The sequence below is a fragment of the Oryx dammah genome, unplaced genomic scaffold, assembly GCF_014754425.2.
Source record: "Oryx dammah isolate SB20612 unplaced genomic scaffold, SCBI_Odam_1.1 HiC_scaffold_21, whole genome shotgun sequence".
NCBI lineage: Eukaryota > Metazoa > Chordata > Mammalia > Artiodactyla > Bovidae > Oryx > Oryx dammah.
The window spans coordinates 48,911,413-48,934,329 of NW_024070205.1; the positions used below are offsets into that span (position 1 = coordinate 48,911,413).

A 22,917-nucleotide genomic window follows, 5' to 3' on the forward strand; every position below is an offset into this window, starting at 1 on the left:
AAAGAGGAAAAGCAGACCACGGAATTGGGGAGTAACTAGTGAGGACAAAAGGGAAAGGAGCAAGCCTGATTTGAGCTGGGGTGCTAGAACCCTGCTTCCTGCAGGGTAATGGTGCCTCATGCTGTGTAGATCACATGGTCAAACTTTAGACATAGAGAATTACAGAAAAAACTTCCTTCCCCCAAAGCATGACACACACACAGAGTTATGAAATGCTTAGAATGAATTATACAAAGAGCCATGAGACATATGAATTTTTTTTTCTTTTCCATTAAGACCTCCTGTCCTTTTCTAATAAAACCTAAAAAACCTAATATGACTTCTTTCTAAGATTTAGAATAAAACTTCTTGTATTGGAGACATATTTGGAAGTGAATAATGGACACGTATCATTTACCACAAGCAGTGAGGACAGTATCTGAAAATCTTGCTTTTTGCCAAAACAGACATTAACTTTTGCTTGGAAGCAAATGTGAAAACATTGATTTCTATCCAACTCTCAACATATATCCAACGAGAAAGTTAGAACTTATTCTGTTATGCTTTTAATAGGATTTTCTGTCTTTAATGTTGAGATCTTAAACATTAACATTACCAATGAAAGAAAGCAAAGAAAACAATTACCAGATGGTATTTTCAACCAAATTTTTAAATATTATACCATGCTTCTTTAATTCTTGTGGTGTGCAAACCATATGTCTGCTTTTATTTACCTAAGTAAATATGGAACAGCATTTCCAATAGGGGAGGTCCACACAACAAACAAAATATCGAGTGTGTGACCTCAATAAGGCATCCAGGAAAGGTACAAGCTGGCTCTCCCTTTGCAGAGTTCTCTTAGGGTGCTCTGATGTTGGCGTCGCATTCTTCTAAGAGTAGAATCAAATCTTCAATCAGGCTGTGCTCTCTGCCATGTGTTACTCTCATAATATCAAAAGCCTGAAGGAAAAAGAAGATGGATTAGATCCCCAAGTGAGGCAGGTCCCCACCTGTTTCTCATCTTTTCTTGGGCCAGGAGCCCGGAGAAACCCGCAGCCTACAGTATGATCAGCACAGTGGTTCTCCACACTAGAAATGAAGTGACAAGGGTGAGTTTAATGTGGTGCTTGGACTTACTGCTTGAGTCTTGCTGGAACTGATGTCCAACAATGATCTTCAGGGATTATTAGAGCTTAGATTTGGTGTAGGTAGTTAACAGAGGTTTAAGAAGAGTTACTAAAATGATTAATATTAATGATTACCGTGCTGTTATCACCTTAAAAGAAGTTTTCATTTTTTCATGCTGTATTCTCATCTATATGATACATATAACACATACATATACTTTTCATATTCTTTTCATGTTATATGGCATTATAGCATTTGCGTTTTGACATTCATGGCCTTTAGTCTCCACTAAATCTTGTCAATTCTGCCTCCAAAATATTTCTGAAATCTGGATGGATTTGTAACCACTACAGTAATAGAGTATGATGGAATTAATGCTGTCAACTTCCAAAGCTAGGTCAAAAAGACCACGCAACCTTTGCCTTTTTTATTAGTACACCTGCTCCTGGAAACAGGAGCTTCTATGCTGTGAGGAAGCCCAAGCCACATGGGGAAGCCAAGGGTAGATGCTTTGGTTGATAGTCCTAGCTGAGCCTATCTTTAAATTTTATTTATTGACTACTTTTGGCTGTGCTGGGTCTTCACTGCTGCACAGACTTTTCTCTGGTTGTGGCAAGTCGGGGTTGCTCTCTGCTTGTGGTGTGTGGACTTCTCATGGTGCTGGCTTCTCTTGTTGTGGAGCACAGGCGCTAGGTCGTGTAGGCTTAAGTAGCTGCAGCTCCTGGTCTCTGGAGCATAGGCTTAATAGTTGTGGCACACAGGCTTAGTTGCTGTGAGTGAACCTATCTTTAAAATCATCCTAGCCTAAACACCGAAAATGTGCATAAAGAAGCCTCCAGATGATTTCAGCCAGATTTCTAAGCTACTCTTAGAACTTTGCTGCTACTTCTGCTAAGTTGCTTCAGTCATGTCTGACTCTGTGCGACCCCAGAGATGACAGCCCACCAGGCCCCCCTGTCCCTGGGATTCTCCAGGCAAGAACACTGGAGTGGGTTTTAGATCACTACCAATTTTTTTGTTATGGTGTAAATCTTCTGGCATCGGCCAGATTCCAGTCTTCCCAGCTGACATCCAAGACATTATGGAAAAGAGGCAGGCCATTTCTACTGTGATCTGTTTGAATTCCTGATCCGAATCATCTGTGAGCATAATAAAAGGGTGGTTGTTTCACTTTGCTAAGTTTTGGGAAGGTTAGTTATAGGGCAATAAATAGTCAAAATATCCACAAAATATTTTTGCAGTGAATTATAGATAAACCATATCATCCTGAGCTTCCCAAACTGGGGGCTCTCAAACAGAAGGGCTGGTCAGCTTAGTTGGTTAGAGCATGGTGCGAATAAAGTACACCAGGATCAGGGGTTTGTTCCCTGTGGGCCAGGCTGTGCAGTGACTATATTTATGGGCTTCCCTAGTGGCTCAGTGGTAAAGAATTTGCCTACCAGTGCAGGAAACGTGGGTTTGAGCCCTAGGTTGGGAAGATCCCTGGAGAAGGAAATGGCAACCCACTCCAGTGTTCTTGGCTGGAAAATCCCATGGACAGAGGAGCCTGGTGGGCTACAGTCCATGAGGTCGCAAAGGGTTGGACATGACTGAGAGACTAAACAGCAACAAACAGAAGGGTCATCAGATCCATTGTCTTCCATGTAAATGTGCCTCAAGAGATAGGTAAACACACTTTGGGTGTTTTAAGCACCCAGAAAAATACCTGGCAGGCAGTACCATGGCTCTCAGCCTTGGGTGCACAGCAGTAGCAACCAGCCAGCTTCCAAAGGTGTACCAGTGCCCAGGCCCCACACATGGTCAACTGAATCCTGTTCTCTGGAGGTGAGCCTGGCCTCGGGAGAGTCTCACATGTCCTCAGGGTTGAGAACAACTGATAGAGTAAGCTTTCAACAAGTAATAACAACTATTGATTATTCAATGGTAACTTGTAGCCAACCATAATTACCCTTTTAATGGCTGTGTACAGTTCATTTCATGAGGTTTATAGATCATTATTCACTGAGCTACTCTTAGAAATTCAGATCACTACCATTTTTTTGTGGTTGTGATGTAGATCTTTTAGTATGGGGCTTTGTTGGCTTTGCTGATTCTCTGCTTTAGATGCATTCCTGGAGGTGGGATTCCTAGGTGTGAGCATCTTTAAAGCCATAGCGACTTTATAGCTGGGGCACACAGTCTCCTGAGGAGGAAACCTGAGAGTGGAAGAAGCAACGTGTTCAGGACTAGGAGCACTTTCCACCCGTGTTCCTGGCTTTTGGGGCCCTTTAAAAATGTTCCCTTTAGGCTTGAATGAAGGAAAATAGGCAGACAGATGGGGTCTAGATTTAGCTGCTGAGAGAAAAGAGAAAGGGAAAGAAAGGCCTTGCCATCTCTGGCACTGGTGTGCCAGCCTGGAAAAGAGCTCTGCTTATGGAATCAGCTGTAATTGTGCAGACCCATCACCCATGATACCGTCGCTGGAAAACCAGAAGGTGGCCGTGATGGAGTCAGGGTGGAGTCAGGATTTGGTTCTTATTAACTCGAATGGGTCTGCCCTGTGTAGTATCTGCAAGCAAATCCCGAGGGTGGGTGGAGTGAAGGGTGTCTGAGATGGAGGGGAGGCGTTGGGAATAGCCCGTACCTTGGAAGCAGCCAAACTCAGTGAGATGTCTTTGGGCAGAAAATCAAAATCAAATATTTGATGCCATTCAGAGAACAAATGTCTCCTGTCTCCTCCCCATACCCCCTTGGTGCTCCATTGTTCTGGACATCTCAGGGTCTGAGGCAGAGGCATATGGGAGAGCGTGATTGGACAGAGAGACTGGAGAGACACTTAAAGCCCTTCATGGGAAATTCTCTCACTCAAAAGCTGCTTACATGTTCTCCCTTCTGCTCAACAGAGGGCCAGATGTACTTGTGATCTGACAAAAGGAGTGAATGCTCCAGGAGCACTGCCTGAAAAGAGAAGAGTCATACTGTTCTACCCCACCCCATGGACAGGTGGGCCAGAGAAAGGCCAGCCTGACCTGTGGGGGCTCTCGCCTCCCCACTCCTCACAGTTCTCCTCTTCAGGGTGAGAGCCTGGCTTTGTTTCTCAGGACTCCCAGACCAGCTTCTCTTTGTCCTCCTTGTTGTATTTCTCCAGGTTCCTCCCCAGAAGATATTTCTCAGGGACTTGAGTCAGAGGTTAGGACAGTCACCTTCATACCACTCGGACAGGGTCAGGCCTGTCTGCATGTTTTCAGACCTGTTACAGCTGTAGCTTCCTTCCTCACTGCCATTCTTTCAGTCATATGCTTCGCTGTCTCCTCCCTTCCAGCTCTAAGAATAAGGCCTACTCCTCAAGAGCCATAGTTCATGGTGGTTGATCTGGAGTCCTCCCATTCGTTCCTGCTCATCCCACAACAGGGCAGGTGCCAGCAGGAGGCTTCTGGCCCCGCAGCCCTTCAGGATCCAGAGCCACAGCCAGGAAGGAAAGCCTCACTTCCACACCTCCCAGGCTGTTCCCTTGCAGAAGCACCATAAAGACCATCTGGTCCAATGTCCTCACATCTGGCCTGAGAGTGGCCCCAGGGTGGACCCAGTGTTCATTCCATGACTCTGCTATGTGGCCTTCCCCTGCTGAGAGTCTGCAGTGACCAAGGAGAGGGCCTGGAGGGTCTCTGAGGTGTGACTCTGCAACACCTTGAGGGGCCGCAAAGGTCTTCCTAGTCAGGATGCTGCTGGTTTTGACCTTCATTCTTATTTGGTGATGAATGAAGCACTGGAAGCAAAAGTGGGGTGGGGACAATCCCTGGGTGTGTATATGTAAGATCCAAGATACTAAGATTAGAGGATCTTATCTACAAGGGTGGCTAGAAGCAGAGCAGAAATGGGCATAGCTGGGAGCAGAGGACCAATATGAAGAGCCTGGGAAAAAAGTCCATATCATTTGTCTAGAAGGTAAAACCAAATATAAATATGATGAACAAGTAAATACTGTAATTTTCTCAGAGCCATGGGTGGGATAGGAGGGAAAGAAAAGAAAAAAATATAAAGAAATAGGATTTAGTTATGTGCAAAATATGGTGATGACTGTTCTGTGTGTGTTGAGTAATATGTCAATTTGGATGTACAGGAAGCTAAAACTCACACCTGGTCAGGTAGGACATCTGGTCCTTGTCGTGGATGCCACCTGGGCCTCCAGGTAAGCTAGGGCACAATTCTCAGTGATGTAAGAAGGGAGCCTTAGGGAGCTGTCAGCACAGGCTGGCTCTCTGCGGTGGCCACAGCCCCTCAGCCTGGCAAGAAGAGGAGGGCTCCCCTCCCCCAAAGAAAGTTACAGTAAATCTCTGACAAACCAGCATAATTGTTTCTGGTAGCTCTGTGTCTCCCCTTCTCTCAGCCCTGCCCAACTGCCACACATACACAAGTCAGAGAGAACGGTTTTGATTTAATTTCCTGAAGCAGTATGTAAAACAGATTAAGGAAGTATAAAACCAGAGCCGGCCTGTGCTGGGAAAAGCTTATCTCTTTCCATTAAATTTTATTTTTTTAATGGTAGCATTTAAAAAGAGCCTGGCGTAATCTCCCACTGAGGACCTATTTGAAGCCTTCAAGGGGGGCTGCTGCCCCTGTGAACTGACTCTAAATGTCACAGGAGGAATGGAAGCACAGATTGTCTGCCACTTGACAGGCACGGTTCACTCAGGAGTAAAGATGCGGTCTTTAAAAGATAGGGTCCCCAGAACTGATTTCAATCTCATCACAGCATTTTTTTAAAAATTAATTTTAGAACTGTGGTCATATATTAAATAAAATGAATTGAATCAAATTATAATTTAAAGTTGCAAACAATATAGCTTTCTTATTAATTTTTAATAAAAATATATTAAGCTTATCAAGGATCTCATATACTCTCTCCCAAAAGCCTGAGGGAATCCAATAAATGACTTCCCCAAGCAGGATTTAAATATGGATATAAATCAGAGGGAAAAGAAATGTATGTATGATAAAATCCTCTGCATTCAGATCACAAGAGAAGGAAATGCAGGCATGTTTTCCTCTGCCCATTCAGGATGACAGCAGAGTAGTGGGGTAGAGGGTGCTGGGCATGGGCTGGACGTGTAAGAAGACAGACCAACAACACATCAGGAAGCTCCAGAGCCACGACGGGCCCTTCACAAGGGGCAGCAGGGACTCCCAAGGCTTTTGATGACCTGCTTGAGGTCACAGCACCCTTGCAACTTCATTGTGCTCTACACTTTGTATAGGACCCACTGGAAGGACCTGTCCTAGCAGGCAAAATTTCCTTAGAAGGTCTACACACTAAATATTGTCTGTGCTGTGCTTGGTCGCTCAGTTGTGTCCGACTCTTTGCAATGCCATGGACTGTAGCCCGCCAGTCCCCTCTGTCCATTGGGTTTTGCAGACAAGGATACTGGAGTGGGTTGCCATGCCCTCTCCTCCAGGGAACTTCCCAACCCAGGGATTAAACCCAGGTCTCCCGCATCGCAGGTGAAATACTGTCTAAGCAGCTATAATGAGTAAGACTTGGCCTTTACCCTGGGAGGAGCTTTGGCACAACCAGGAGATAGAGTTATAGAAGGACAGTGTGTGACAAAGAGAGACGAGACGTGCTGAGTGTCCAAAGGAGGGAGCCCAGAAGGGGTGACAGATGTGCTGAGCTGAGGTGTGTCTTCCAGTGGGAGTAGCTATTCCAGAAAGAGTTGACTTCGTGTTGCTCTGTTGAACTAATCAATTGATCCAAGGTGTATTTATTAAGTATGCGAGAGAGCCTGGAGACATCATGTCTCCTCCCTGAGCTTCAGTTCAGTTCAGTCACTCAGTCATGTCCGATTCTTTGCGACCCCATGAATCGCAGCACACCAGGCTTTCCTGTTCATCACCAACTCCCGGAGTTCACTCAGACTCATGTCCATCGAGTCCGTGATGCCATCCAGCCATCTCATCCTCTGTCGTCCCCTTCTCCTCCTGCCCCCAATCCCTCCCAGCATCAGAGTTTTTTCCAATGAGTCAACTCTTCACATGAGGTGGCCAAAGTACTGGAGTTTCAGCTTTAGCATCATTCCTTCCAAAGAACACCCAGGATTGATCTCCTTCAGGATGGACTGGTTGGATCTCCTTGCAGTCTCCAAGGGACTCGCAAGAGTCTTCTCCAACACCACGGTTCAAAAGCATCAATTCTTCGGTGCTCTGCCTTCTTCACAGTCCAACTCTCAAATTCATACATGACCACAGGAAAAACCATAGCCTTGACTAGACGGACCTTAGTCGGCAAAGTAATGTCTCTGCTTTTGAATATGCTATCTAGGTTGGTCATAACTTTTCTTCCAAGGAGTAAGCGTCTTTTAATTTCATGGCTGCAATCACCATCTGCAGTGATTTTGGAGCCCCCCAAAATAAAGTCTGACACTGTTTCCACTGTTTCCCCATCTATTTCCCATGAAGTGATGGGACCAGATGCCATGATCTTCGTTTTCTGAATGTTGAGCTTTAGGCCAACTTTTTTGCTCTCCTCTTTCACTTTCATCAAGAGGCGTTTTAGCTCCTCTTCACTTTCTGCCATAAGGGTGGTATCATTTGCATATCTGAGGTTATTGATGTTTCTCCCGGCAATCTTGATTCCAGCTTGTGTTTCTTCCAGTCCAGCATTTCTCATGATGTACTCTGCATATAAGTTAAATAAGCAGAGCGACAATATACAGCCTTGACGTACTCCTTTTCCTATTTGGAACCAGTCTGTTGTTCCATGTCCAGTTCTAACTGTTGCTTCCTGACCTGCATATAGATTTCTCAAGAGGCAGGTCAGGTGGTCTGGTATTCCCATCTCTTTCAGAATTTTCCACAGTTGATTGTGATCCACACAGTCAAAGGCTTTGGCATAGTCAATGAAGCAGAAATAGATGTTTTTCTGGAACTCTCTTGCTTTTTCCATGATCCAGTGGATGTTGGCAATTTGATCTCTGGTTCCTCTGCCTTTTCTAAAACCAGCTTGAACATCAGGGAGTTCACGGTTCACATATTGCTGAAGCCTGGCTTGGAGAATTTTGAGCATTACTTTACTAGCATGTGAGATGAGTGCAATTGTGTGGTAGTTTGAACATTCTTTGGCATTACCTTTCTTTGTAATTGGAATGAAAACTGACCTTTTCCAGTCCTGTGGCCACTGCTGAGTTTTCCAAATGTGCTGGCATATTGAGTGCAGCACTTTCACAGCATCATCTTTCAGGATTTGAGGTTTCCTCATTTGCATACGAGGAGATTGGATTAGATCAATTCTGTGGACAAAGTCACAGATGCAGAACTAGGAGATGCAGATTTGGTTTTGCTTCCAAATATTGTGGTGTGTGTGTGTGTTAGTGTTTTCTAATTTAACTCCATTGGAGTTAGAGAATTCACTATGTCTGACCTGAATCCTTTTACGTTTATTGAGACTTGTTTTATGGCCCAGAATATGGTCCTTCTTGGTATATGTTTGGTGGGTACTTTAAAAAGAACATGTATTTTGTTACTGCTGGATGGAGTTTTATAAATGTCAATTGGATCCTGTTGGTTGGTGACTTTGTTAAATTCTTCTATATCCTTGCTGATTTTCTGTCCATTTCTTCTGTCCGTTGTTGACAGGGAGTGTTGCATCCCCAGCTATACTCATATCCATAAGTCTATTGCCTGTACCTCCTTTTAGTTCTATTAGTTTTTGTTTCCCAAATTTTCAACTGGGTTGTTTAGTGCATATGCATTTAGGATTGCTTTTAATATGTTTCCTTGATAAATTGACCTCCTTCTCCAAAATATAATATCCTTCTCTGTCTCTAGTGTCATTGTCTTTACTATGAAGTCTACTTTATCTGTTATTAATATAGCCATTCCAGCTTTCTTTTGATGAGTGGTGCTTTCATGGTATATCTTTTTCCATCCTTTTACTTTCAACCTCCCTGTATCGCTATATTTAAAGTGAGTTTCCTATAGACAGCATATAGTTGGATCATTAAAAAATCCATTCTAATAATCTCTGTCATTTAGTATATTTTAGACAAGAAATTTACACTTCTTACATAGATCACTTACATAATGTCGTTAATTTTAAGTTTGCCATTTAGAAAAATTTGTCTATTCTGATTTTTTTTTGCTTTTATTTTCTCTTTCATTTCCAGTAGATAGCTAACTTTTTAAAAGAATTCTATTCTGTAATGTTTTTGAGTGTATTTGTGTAGGTTTTAAATGGTTACTCTTAAGTGTTATATATAGACATAGACGTTGTTATTGTTCAGTTGCTAAGTTGTGCCTGACTCTTGGCAACCCCATGGACTGCAGCATGCCTGGTCCTCTGTCCTCCCCTATCCCCTGGAGTTTGCTCAGATTCACGTCTGTTGAGTTGGTGATGCTAACTGACCCTATCATCTCATCCTTCCACCTTCTCCTTTTGCCTTCAATCTTTCCCAGCATCAGGGTCGTTTGCAATGAGACATATATATACACAAATAGAGACATATTCAGTTGTGCATGGTATCTCTTCACACTTCTACTGGTGTTCTCATTTTACCAGTTCAAGAAACCTTACCTCCCTTTATGTCTTTTATCCTCCCCTATTTTGAATATAATTGTCCTAAACATTTCCACTATATACATTTAGAACCACAGAAGACAGTGTTATACATTTTGTTTCAACTGTCAAAGATTAGCTAAAAAAAAGGAGAATTAAAGTCTGTTTCATTTACCCTTACTTTTGCTTACCATGTTCTTTCTTCCCGATGTTCAAAGATTGCTGCTTTTATTACTTCCTTTCTGTTTAGAGAAATGCTTTAGCAATTCTTTTAGAAGAGGTCTGCTGGGGACAAATTCCCTTAGTTTTCCTTCATCTGAGAATGTTTTGATTTCCCCTTAACTCTTGAAGGCTATTTTGCTGAATGAAGGTTTTTGCCTTAACAGTTCTTTTCTTCAAGTCCTTGAAAAATGTGCCACTGTACATTTGGCCTCCGTGGTTTCTAATGAGAAAGCCACTGTAACTCAAATTGTTTTTCTCCTATAGGCAAGGTATCATTTTTCTCTTGCTGCTTTTAAGATACTGTTGTCTTTATAGTTTTCAGAAGTTTGACTAGAATGCCTTGATGTGCATTTTCTTGGGTTTTTCTTATTTGGATTCACTTGGCTTCTTGAATCTGCAGGTAGATATTTTATTTTCAGTGGCATTAATTACATGCACATTGTTGTGCAACCACTACCACTATCCATACCTAGAACTTCTGCATTATTCCAGACTGAAGCTGTATACCCGCTAAACAAGAATTCTCTAGTCCTTTCTTTCTCAAGCCCTTGGTACCACTATTCTACTTTCTGTCTCTGTGTCTGACTACTCTAGGTACCTCATATCAATGGACTCATACAACATTTGTCTTCTTGTGACTGGCTTATTTCACTCGGGGCTTCCCCGCTGGCTCAGCAGTGCAGGAGCCATGGGAGACACAGGTTAGATCCCTGGGTTGGGAAGATCCCCTGGAGGAGGGCATGGCAACCCACTCCAGTATTCTTGCCTGGAGAATCTCATGGACAGAGGAGCCTGGTGGGCTACAGTCGATGGGGTTGCAAAGAGTCAGATATGACTGAAGTGACCTAGCATGCATGCAGTGTTCAACAAATTTCATCCATGTAGTTTCACTTTCAAGGCTGAATAATATCTCATAATATGTATATTCCAGCTTTAAACTACTCACCATCCATGGACATTTAGGTTTTTCCACCTTTTAGCTGTTGCTAATAATGCTTGCTATGAACACTGGTGTACAAATATCTGTTGAAGTCCCTGCTTTCAATACTTTTGTGTACATAACCAGAGGTGTAATTGCTGGATCAAATAGTCATTCTATGTTTCACATTTTTTAGGAACTGTTATACTGTTTTCCACAGTGGCTTTTCCATTTTGTAGTCCTGTCAGTAATATGCAAGGGTTCCAGTTTCTCCACATCTATACCAATACTTGTTTCTCTTCTGTGTGTTTCTTTCTTTTTTAATAATAGCTATCCTAGTGGGTGAAAAGTAGTATCTCATTGATTCTGGTTTGCATTTCCCTAATGATTAGTGATGTTAAGCTTATTTTTTATGTGCTTTTTGGCTGGTTGTATATGTTTTTTGGAGAAATGTCTATTCAAATCCTTTGCCTGTTTTTGAACTGCACCGTTTTGATGATGTTGTTGAAATTTAGGCATTCTCTGTGTATTCTGGATGTTAACCACTTGCCAGAAATGTGATTTGCAAATGTTTTATTCCATTCTATAGGTTGCCTGTTGATTTTTACTGTTTACTCTGTTGATCTTGTCTTTTGGTGCACATTTTTAATGTTGATGAAATTCATCTTGTCTATTTTTTCTTTGTTGCCTGTGCTTTTGGTGCCATATTCAAAGAAACCATTGCCAAATTCAGTATCATGAAGCTTTTCCTCTGTGTATTCTTCTAAGAGTTTTGTAGTTTTAGCTCTTATACTAAGTCTAACCCATGTATTACTCTTTATTATAGTATTAGGTGAGGATCTATCTTCATTTTTTTGCATGTGGATATCCAGTTTCCCCAGCACCATTTGTTCAATAGACTGTCCATTCTGCATTGAGTAGTATCGTCACTCCTGTCAACAGTCATTTGACATATCTATGAGAATGTATTTCTCAGCTCTCTAGTGTATCCCATTGGCCTTCATGGCTGTCTTTATCCCAGTCCCACTTTGTTTTGAGTACTGCACTCTTACAGTAAATTTCAAAATCAAAAAGTATGAGTCCTCCAACTTTTTTTTTCAAAATTGTTATGCTATTAGGGTTCCTTAAACTTTCATATGAACCTTTCCATTTCTAAAAAAAAAAAAAAATGTCATTGGGCTGTTGACAAGAGATTTCACTGAAACTGTAGGTTGCTTTAGGTACTATTAAATGTGCTTTAGGTACTTATTAACAGTAATAAGTCTTTCGATCATGAACATGGGATGTTTTCTGTTTGTGTCATCTTATTTTTTTCAGCAGTGTTTTGTACTTTTCAGTGTATAGTCTCCTACATCCTTGGTTAATTCCTCAGTATTTTATTTTGTTTGCTGTTGATGTTCAGTCACTCAGTCATGTCTTACTCTTTGCGAACCCATGGACTGCAGCTCACCAGGCTTCCCTGTCCTTCACCATCTCCCAGACTTTGCTCAAACTCATGTCCATTGAGTCAATGATGCCATCCAGCCATGTCATCCTCTTTCATCCCCTTCTCCTCCTGCCCTCAATCTTTTCCAGCCTCGGGTCTTTTCCATGAGTCAGTTCTTCACATCTGGTGGCCAAAGTATTGGAGCTTCAAAATCAGTCCTTCCAGTGAATATTCAGGGTTGATTTCCTTTAGGATTGACTGGTTAGCTCTCCTTGCTGTCCAAGGGACTCTCAAATCTTCTCCAGCACCACAGTTCAAAAGCATCAATTCTTCAGCGCTCAGCCTTCTTTATGGTTCAACTCTTAAATCCGTACATGACTACTGGAAAAATTATAGCTTTGACTATACAGACCTTTGTCAGCAAAGTTATGTCTCTGCTTTTTAATATGCTGTCTACGTCTGTTATAGCTTATCTTCCAAGGAGCTAGCATCTTTTAATTTCATGGCTATAGTCACCATCTGCAGTGATTTGGGAGCCAAAGAAAATAATGTCCGTCACTGTTTCCATTGTTTCCCCGTCTGTTTGCCATGACATTATGGGACTGGATGCCATGATCTTAGTTTTTTGAATGTTGAGTTTTAAGCCAGCTTTTTCACTCTCCTCTTTCACTTTCATCAAGAGGCTCTTTAGTTCCACTTCACTTTCTGCCATTAGGGTGGTGTCATCTGCATATTGATATTTCTGCCAACAATCTTGATTTCAGCTTGTGATTCATCCAGCTTGGCATCTCTCATGATGAACTCTCTACTTAAGTTAAATAAGCAGGATGACAAAATACAGCCTTGATGTACTCCTTTCCAAATTTTGAACCAGTTCATTGTTACATGTCCAATTCCAACTGTTGCTTCTTGACCTGCATACAGGTTTCTCAGGCGGCAGCTAAGGTGGTATGCTATTCCCATCTCTTTAAGAATTTTCCACAGTTTGTAGTGATCCACACAGTCAAAGATTTTAGCGTAGTCAGTAATCAGAAGTAGATGTTTTTTCTGGAATTTTCTTGCTTTTTCTATGATCCAGTGGATGTTGGCGATTTGATCTGTGGTTCCTCTGCCTTTTCTAAATCCATCTTGTACATGTGGAAGTTCTTGGTTCATGTACTGTTGAAGCCTAGCTTGAAGGATTTTGAGCATTACCTTGCCAGCATGTGAAATGAGTGCAGTTGTATGGTAATTTGAACATTGTTTGGGATTAGAATGAAAACTGACCTTTTCCTGTCCTGTGGCGACTGCTGAGTTTTCCAAATTTGCTTCCATATTGAGTACAGCACTTTCACAGCATCATCTTTTAGGATTTGAACTAGCTCAGCTGGAATTCCATCACCTCCTCTAGCTTTGTTCGTAGTAATGCATCCTAAGACCCACTTGGCTTCATACTCTAGGATGTCTGGCTCTAGGTGCGTGACCACACCATCATGGTTGTCTGGGTCATTAAGACCTTTTTTGTATAGTTCTTCTGTGTATTCTTGCCACCTCTTCTTAATATCTTCTGCTTCTACTAGGTTAATGCCTTTCATGTCTTTTATTGTACCCATCTTTTTATGAAATGTTCCCTTGGTATCTCTAATTTTCTTGAAGAGATCGCTAGTCTTTCCCATTCTATTGCTTCCCTCTATTTCTTTGCATTGTTCACTTAAGAAGGCTTTCTTATCCCTCTTTGCTACTCTTTGGAACTCTGCATTCAGATGGGTGTACCCTTCCTTTTTCTCCCTTCCCTTTTGCTTCTCTTCTTTTCTCAGGTATTTGTAAGGCCTCCTCAGACAACCATTTTGCCTTCTTGCATTTCGTTTTCTTGGCAATGGTTTTGATTACCACCTCCTGTACAGTGTTAGAAACCTCCATACATAGTTCTTCAGGCACTCTATCAGATCTAGTTCCTTGAATCTATTTGTCACTTCCACTGTATAATCATAAGGGATTTGATTTATGTTACACCTGAATGGCCTAGTGGTTTTACCTACTTCCTTAAATTTAAGTCTGAATTTTGAACTAAGGAGTCCATGATCTGAGCCACAGTCCATGATCTGATCCACGGCTCCCGGTCTTGTTTTTGCTGACTGTATAGAGCTTTTCTGTCTTCAGCTGCAAAGAATGTAATCAATATGATTTTGGTGTTGACCATCTGGTGATGTCCATGTGTAGAGTCGTCTCTTGTGTCGTTGGAAAAAGTTGTTCGCTATGACCAGTGTCTTCTCTTGGTAAAACTCTGTTAGCCTTTGCCCTGCTTCATTTTGTACTCCAAGGCCAAACTTGGCTGTTACTCTAGGTATCTCTTGCTTTCCTACTTTTGCATTCCAATCCCCTATGATGAAAAGGACATCTTTTTTTTTTGGTGTTCTGGAAGGTCTGGTAAGTCTTCATAGAACTGTTCAGCTTCTTCAGCTTTACTGGTTGGGCATAGACTTGGATTACCTTGATGTTGAATGGTCTGCCTTGGAAATGAACTGAGATCTTTTGGATGTTTTTGAGATTGCACCCAAGTACTGCATTTTGGACTCTCTTGTTGACTGTGAGGGCCACTCCATTTCTTCTAAGAGATTCTTGCCCACAGTAGTAGATACAATGGTCACCTGAATTAAATTAACCCATTCCCATCCATTTTAGTTCACTGATTCCTGAAATGTCCATGTTCACCTTTCCCATCTCCTGTTTGACCACTTTCAATTTACTTTGACTCATGGACCTAACATTCCAGATTCGTAGGCAATATTATTCTTTGCAGCATCTGAGTTTACTTTCTCCACCAGACATATCCACAACTGGGTGTCATTTCTGCTTTTGCTCAGCCTCTTCATTCCTTCTGGAGCTATTTCTCTGTTCTTCTCCAGTTGCGTGTGGAACACCTATTGACCTCGGGGTTCATCTTTCAGTGTCATATCTTTTTGCCTTTCAAACTGTTCGTGTGGTTCTCAAGGCAAGAATGCTGAAGTGGTTAGATGCAATTACAAGTAGAACTGTTTTCTTAAGTTTCTTTTGGCATTGTTCCCTCTAAGTGTAATTAAACACTGCTGACTTTTGTATGTTAATTTATATCCTCCTGCTTTGCTGAATTTCTTAGTCGTTTTATCTCTGTTTTTTCGATTGGACGGCTTATATTGCTCTGTCTTCAAGTTCATTAATTCATTCTTCTTTCTGTTCTGTTGTTAAGCTCCAGTCTGTATATTTTGGCAGTTGTATTTATCAGCTTTTAAATTTTTGTTTGCTTCTTCTGTGTTAATTTCTTTGCTGCAGTATTCTATTTTTTCATTTGTTTTGAGGATGTTTGTAATTAACTATTTAAGCATATTTATCATGGGTTTTAAATTTTTTGTCAGATAAGTCTAAAATCTATTATCTCTGAGTTGGCATCTATTGATTGTCTTTTTTTTCATCAAGATTATAATCTTCGTCTTTCTTATGGTGAGTGATTTTCAACTGAAACCTGGACATTGTGAGTATGACACCGAGATTCTGAATTTTATGTCAACTTTCTGTTTTAGCTGGCTTTCTCCACCATTGCTTCAACAGGAGTATGGGGGATGATACCTTGTTACTGCTTGGTAGAGATACAAGTCCAGGTTCCTCACTTGGCTCCTTGTCACTGCTGGGATTACACTTTCTGATAGGTAAATTTCTATTTGTTTCCTTAAATGTAACTTAATCACTATGCTCTCATTTTAGGATCATTCTCTTATCTTCTCCTTTCTTGGTTGAGAAACATACTCTTGAAACTACTGTTTCCTATTTCAGGTTAGTAGGGGCCTGTCATAAGTACCAGAGTCAGAGACTGTCAGACTCCTCTTTGAAGGCATCACTGATGGTTATGGCACCTCACCTCTGCACACCTTCTTGTCCTCCCCGTGTCCCTTCCATCTGTCTACATGTGTGATGATACACACTTAGAGGAGAGATTTTTTTTACCTAGAGACTGCTAGCCTAGAGAAAGTCCATGGAGAGTCTTCAGGTGGTCCCTGTATCCCCATATATATATAATGTTTTATGTGTGTACATTATCTCTGGTGAGTCAGTGGTTCTCACACAATTCATAAATAAGAACACGACCAGAGAGGTTAAGAATCATTGTAGCAGATTAAGAAATGGGAACAATAGATGTGCAGGCTCTAACTCATCCATTTAAGGGGGAGGACTTGAAATCAGGGTGCAGGCTGGAGTAGACACACACCAGCTTGTGCTTGGGGCTTTCCTTGAATGTGCTGAAATAGCTCATAACTGTGTGGGTGTGAGAGGAGCTCTGTGTGGGACTGAGCCTGGGCTCCCTATTCAGGTCCAAGAAAAGCTTAAAAGATCCTCAAAATGCTTCAACATACGAAATGAGAAGAGAAAAAGCATTACAGTGTAATTTACATCTCAATAAAAGTGGCTATTGAGGGGGATGAAGTCTGACTTTTTCCTTCTGAGTTCAGTTTAACAAGGCACTGCTAACAAAGCAGCTAGTCTGGTCAGGGTGAGGGAGTAGGCAGTGTGCAGAGCTCACAGAAAAGAAGCAGGCTCCCTGATAAGACAGCCCAGATGAGGACGGTTGCCCTTAAGGTCTAAGAAGTCAAATTAGTCCTAACAAAATTCTTCTTAGAAATAAATGGAAAGAAATGAAAATAGATTAGAGACAGGACAAAGCAGGAGGGAGGTACTGTGAAGGGACCCCAGGGCTGTCCTATGGCAGCAATCACAAGAATTTCAGCTGAGCCCAGTGGAGATGGGGGCCTAAACCAAATCAGAGCTGGGCTAAATGGATTCCTTTCCTGGAGGAGGCTGGGCCTAATTGAATCTGTAATGCATTTTTGTGTCTGAAGCTTTTCTCATTTTTGTTCCAAACTCAGCCTTTGGAACCGTTATTCAAACTCTTTCTTCCGTCCTATTATTTCCAGAGTTTCTAAGAAAGAATATCTAGGGGTGCCAGTCTAAAAAGAACATCAGTTCATTTTTATTTTTAAAAAAATATTTATTTATTTTGGTTGCACTAGGTCTTCATTGCTGTGCAAGGGCTTTCTCTAGTTGCAGAGAGTGGGGACTACTCTTCGTTGCTCTGCTCAGGCTTATTACAGTGGCCTCTCCTGTTAGGGAGCAGTCCCTAGGCTCACAGCCTTCAATAGTTGCGTCTCACAGGTTAAGTAACTGTGGCTTATGGGCCTCAGAGCAGAGGCTCAGAAGTTGTGGTGCATGGGCTTTGTTGTTCTGTAGCATGTGAGATCTTCCCAGATCAGGGATCAAACCTGTGTCCCCTGTGTTGGCAGGCAGATTCTTATCCACTGTGCCACCAGGGAAGTCCAAGAACCTAAATTTTAAAAGGCAAGTGTATATCTTCCTTTCTCTGGGTCACCTGAGCCCTGAGAAACCTCAGGAGGTGAGTCTTTCTGCAGACTGAAACTGACCTGCTTCTAGACTCAGGTCCTGTGAACTTGCAAAAAGATGGATGTGTGTCGGCCATCTCTCTGTGTGACACTGTGATATATAATAAGAAATATACACTTGGTCTTCATCCCTGTTTCTGGTACCGAGCTCTTAAAACCCTTGGAATTTCCTAAGTGATGAAAATGATCAGGGTATCTCTTGTTATTTTAATAAGATGACTTTTAGAAGCACCTAAAATGTGGGGGCTGGTTGCTAGGATAACCATGTGATTAGAAGGTTGGAACTTTCAGTCCAACCCCTGATCTCTGAGGGAAGAGGAGCTGGAGGTTGAATCCGTCACTAGTGACCAATGATTTAATCATGAGTCTCTAATGAAGTCTTCATAAAAACCCTAAAGGATAGAATTTGAAAGCTTCCAGGTTGGTGAACACATGGAGAATTGAGGAAAGTGGTATACTCAGAAGGGGCCTGGCACCTCCATGCCCTTTTCCAGTGCCCTACCCTGTATGCATCCCTTCCATCTGGCTGTTCCTGATGTACAGCCTTTTATAATAAATGGGTGATCTAGTAAGTAAAATGTTTCTCGGAGTCCTATGAGCTGCTCTGGCAAACTAACCAAGGCCATGGTGGGATCCTTGGAACCCTCAAGCTATAGCCAGTCAGTCTGAAGCCTATATGACAACCTGGGCTTGTGACTGGCATCTGAAGTGGAAGACGATCTTGTGGGCTGTGGGATCTGATGCCACCTCCAGGTAGATAGTGTCAGAGTTGAGTTGACTTGTACGACACCCAGCTGGTGTCCGAGAGATGTTTGTTGATGGGGGAAAACCCCTACTGCATGCTGGAATTGGGTGAACAGAATCTTACTCTGCTAGTAAATGGCCAGCACAGGTCCATATGTGTTAGATTAAACTGGACAAACTAGACCTGGCTCTGCCTCAGTGGGACTCTAAATGGCCATGAGAATGCCTGGCCCACTGGCCTCAGATGGCCGTCATGAGGACCAGAACATTCATGTATGCATGAGCAGTATTAATAGTCTCTAGTCCCATGAGACATAAAGGATTAATTTGATTATCTGTAAAATACTTACTTGGAGGTGACCCTTGGGTAGGTCACATCATACACTTGGAAAATTTCCTCCAGAAAGTTTCTGTGGGAGAACATTCATATGGTAGATCCTCAATAAGCATTTTCTGCCCAGCTGATTTGACTAGCTGACCACCATTCACCAGAACAGAAAAGGAAAGTTTTTCTGAAACTGCAGGAACCTTCCAGTGTTCTTCTGTCAGTCTGGGTAAGGATGTCAGACCAGGTAAATGAAATAGGAAGTGATGCGTGCCTTCAGGAATCCTAGGATTCTTCCTGTTGATGTCACTTAGAGATCAGGAAAAGACAACAGGGCTGGTATTCAACAAAAACCAGCATAAGGGAATGTCACTTTTGAGTATCCCTTTGTTCTTATTGCTCAGTCACTAAGTTGTGTCTGCAGTGGACTGCAGCATGACCAGCTTCCCTGTCCTTCCCTGTCTTTTTGGGTTTGCCCAAAGTTATGTCCGCTGAGTCAGTGATGCCATCCAACCATCTCATCCTCTGTCGCCCTCTTCTCCTCCTGCCCTCAATCTTTCCCAGCATCAGGGTCTTTTCCAGTGAGTCTGCTCTTCCCATCAGGTGGCCAAAGGATTGGAGTTTCAGCTCAGCATCATCCTTCCAATGAATGTTCAGGACTGATTTCCTTTAGGATTGACTGCTTGGATCTCCTTGCAGTCCAAGGGAGTCTCAAGAGTCTTCTCCAGCACCACCATTTGAAAGCATCAATTCTTAGGCACTCTGCCTTCTTTATGGTCTAACTCTTACATCCAAACATAACTACTGGACCTAGATGTCCATCAGCAGATGAATGGATAAGAAAGCTGTGGTACATATACACAATGGAGTATTACTCAGCCATTAAAAAGAATACATTTGAATCAGTTCTGATGAGATGGATGAAACTGGAGCCGATTATACAGAGTGAAGTGAGCCAGAAAGAAAAACACCAATACAGTATACTAACACATATATATGGAATTTAGAAAGATGGCAATGATGACCCTGTATGCAGGACAGCAAAAAAGACACAGATGTGTATAGCGGACTTTTGGACTCAGTGGGAGAGGGAGAGGGTGAGATGATTTGGGAGAATGGCATTGAAACATGTATAATATCATGTAAGAATCGAATTGCCAGTCTATGTCCGATGCAGGATATGACACGCTTGGGGCTGGTACACGGGGATGACCCAGAGAGATGTTGTGGGGAGGGGGGTTCATGTTTGGGAACACATGTACACCCGTGGTGGATTCATGTCAATGTATGGCAAAACCAATACAGAATTGTAAAATAAAAAAAATAAAATTTAAAAAAATAAAAATAAAAAAAATCAGTTCAATGTCAAAAAAAGAAAAAGAAAAACCATAGTTTGACTATACAGACAGATGTTTGTCGGCAGAGTGATATCTCTGCTTTTTAATATGCTGTCTAGGTTTGTCATAACTTTTCTTCCAAAGAGCAAGTGTCTTTTAATTTCGTGGCTGCAGTTACCATCTGTAGTGACTTTAGAGCCCAAGAAAATAAAGTCTGTCACTGTTTTCATTTTTTCCCCATCTATTTGCCATGAAGTGATAGGACTGAATGCCATGATCTTCATTTTTTGAATGTTGAGATTTAAACCAGCTTTTTCACTCTCCTTTTTCACCTTTTTCACCTTCATCAAGAAGCTCTTTAGTTCCTCTTCGATTTCTGCCATTAGGGTGGTGGTATCTGCATATCTGAGGCTATTGATATTTCTCCTGGCAGTCTTGATTCCAGCTTGTGATTTATCCAGCCCACCATTTCACATGATGTACTCTGCACAGAAGTTAAACCAACAGGGTGACAATGTACAGCCTTGTCATACTCCTTTCCCAGTTTTGGAATAGTCCATTGTTTTGTGTCTAGTTCTAACTGTTGTTTCTTGTCCTGCATACAGGTTTCTTAGGAGGCAGGTAAGGTCGTCTGCTATTCCCATCTCTTTTAAGACTTTGCCACAGTTTGTAGTGATCCACACAGTCAGAGGCTTTGGTATAGTCAGTGAGGCAGAAGTAGATTTTTTGGGGGAATTTCCTTGATTTTTCTATGATCCAAGGGATGTTGACAGTCTGCTCTGTGGTTCCTCTGCCTTTTCTGAATCCACCTTGAACATCTGGAAGTTCTTGGTTCATGTACTGTTGAAGCCTGGCTTGGAGAATTTTGAGTGTTACCTTGATAGTGTGTGTAATGAGCGCAGTTGTGCGGTAATTTGAACATTTGGCATTGCCCTTCTTTGGGATTGGAATGAAAACTGACTTTTCCAGTCCTGTGGCCACTGCTGAGTTTTCCAAATTTCCTGCCATATTGAGTGAGGCACGTGAACAGCATCATATTTTAGGATTTGAATAGCTCAGCTGGAATTCTATCATCTCCACTGCCTTTGTTTGTAGTAGTGGTTCCTAAGGCCTGGTTGACTTCACACTTCAGGATGTCTGGCTCTAGGTGAGTGATCACACCATCATGGTTATCTGTCATTGAGATCTTTTTTGTATAGTTCTTCTGTGTATTCTTGCCACCTCTTCTTAATCTCTTCTGTCTGGTCCTTGCCATTTCTTTCCTTTATTGTGCCTGTCTTTGCATGAAATATTCCCTTGGTGTCTCTAATTTTCTTGATGAGATCTCCAGTCTTTCCCTCTATTTCTTTGGATTGTTCACTTATGAAGGCTTTCTCCTTGCTCTTCTCTGGAACTCTGCATTCAGTTGGGTGTCTTTCCTTTTCTCCTTTGTCTTTCTCAGCTATTTGTAAGGCCAGCGGCAGGATAACATGATGACATGGAAAGTATCCCTTAGGCATTTGTTATTTTTCTTATCTAAAAAGAGCCCCTAGTCAGTCCCTGAGAGACCCCATTTCAGGGCCTGAGTCTCTCCACTCTTCTGCAGACAAGGGCATCATGGCCCAGAGGACCACATGAGCTCTGCTTTTGGAAGCTCTGCCAGAATGGAGAGGTCAGGACAGCATAGAGCCCTGGGCCTTGGTGGTAGCAGAGGTGCCTAGAGAGGGTGAGCACAGGTGTTATCCTTTACATTGCATCCCAGCATGAACCTAGTTCTCCCACTTGGTCTCTTTGCACTTATTGCAAGGATTGTACTGACCTCTCCCTTCTTCCAACAGTGAACACTTCCTGAGTCCCAGGTTCTTTGCTTGATGCTAAGCTGGTTTCAAAATAGCCACACAGAGACCTTGCAGTCTCCTGAGGGGAGCGGCATCAGGTATTTGTGCTGCTGTGTGATGAGGGCTCAGCTGACAGAGTGAGCAGACTGCAGAAAGTAAGGGAGAAGACAGCATTCCAGTGGGCTTTAAAGGGTCAGGAGAGGTATACCAAGCCCAGGGGGTTGAGGAAAGGGCATTTAAGGCTGAGGAAACAGCTTTGAAAGGACCTAAGTGTGAACATTCCTTAGGCACTGGTGAGTGTCTCCGTGTATACTGTCTGTAATGTGTGTGTGTGTGTGGAGGTGGGAAGGGAGGCTGGAGGTGAGGAGGCTGTGAAGGTGGTCCTCAGACAGGTGGTCAAGGGTCTGCAGATTTAGACTCTGTTCTGTGGGCCGAGGGTGGGGAGGCATGGAGACAGATGGTTACAGGGGTGTCTGAGGTCAGTTCACACCAGTTAGTAAGAGTTAATTATTACTTTTTCTGAGTTTTGTGAACTGGTTGATTTGACAGTAGTAGTTTAAAATCAGTGACAGTGGGCATGTTCATACCATAGAAACTGGCAAACACGCCAATGTTTTTTTTTTTAACATTTATGGGCATGTGTATTAATGCATGTGTCTGCACACTGGTATAGAGTTGGTAGGCCCCTTTCTTGTGATTTCTATCAACAGGCAGAAAGAACTGCCTGTGATTTTGGCACACTCACCAGCCTCAGATTCTTCATCGCTTGGGGAAACATGCCTTGGTGTAACTGCAGTTTGCCAACTTTCATTATCTGCACACCTCTGACGGGATGGTTTCCTGGGTAAAAAATCCTGGAAGAAAACAAATGGCAAGCAGTGTGAGTAGCTCTCACCCATGTGGTCAGCATTTCATCAGGAGAATACAAAAGTGGGAGCGAACGCTGGCTGTGAATGTCAACGAGCCACTAAGCAGAATCAGCTTTGCAGCCTTGAGAATGCGATGCTGAGGGAGGAAGCTCACTGCTGGTCTCCTGCTCCCCGGAATGCCTTCTGCATTCAGGGAAAGTGACGGGGCTGGAATGCCTC

The 22,917-nt window shown here is 42.4% G+C and overlaps 1 protein-coding gene across 2 annotated transcripts in view; it reads right to left on the reverse strand.

The window, feature by feature from the left end:
* Window positions 1-205: 205 nt before the first annotated feature.
* The window catches only part of SMYD3 (SET and MYND domain containing 3), a 747,085-nt gene continuing 724,373 nt past the window's right edge, over window positions 206-22,917 (reverse strand). For both annotated transcript variants that reach the window (XM_040263614.1, XM_040263615.1), the window contains 2 exons: window positions 22,575-22,683; window positions 206-939 (listed from right to left, as the gene is read on the reverse strand). In XM_040263614.1, coding sequence (XP_040119548.1) covers window positions 838-939; window positions 22,575-22,683 — 211 coding nt within the window. In that variant the 3' untranslated portion in view covers window positions 206-837. The remainder of the gene's footprint in view (window positions 940-22,574; window positions 22,684-22,917) is intronic.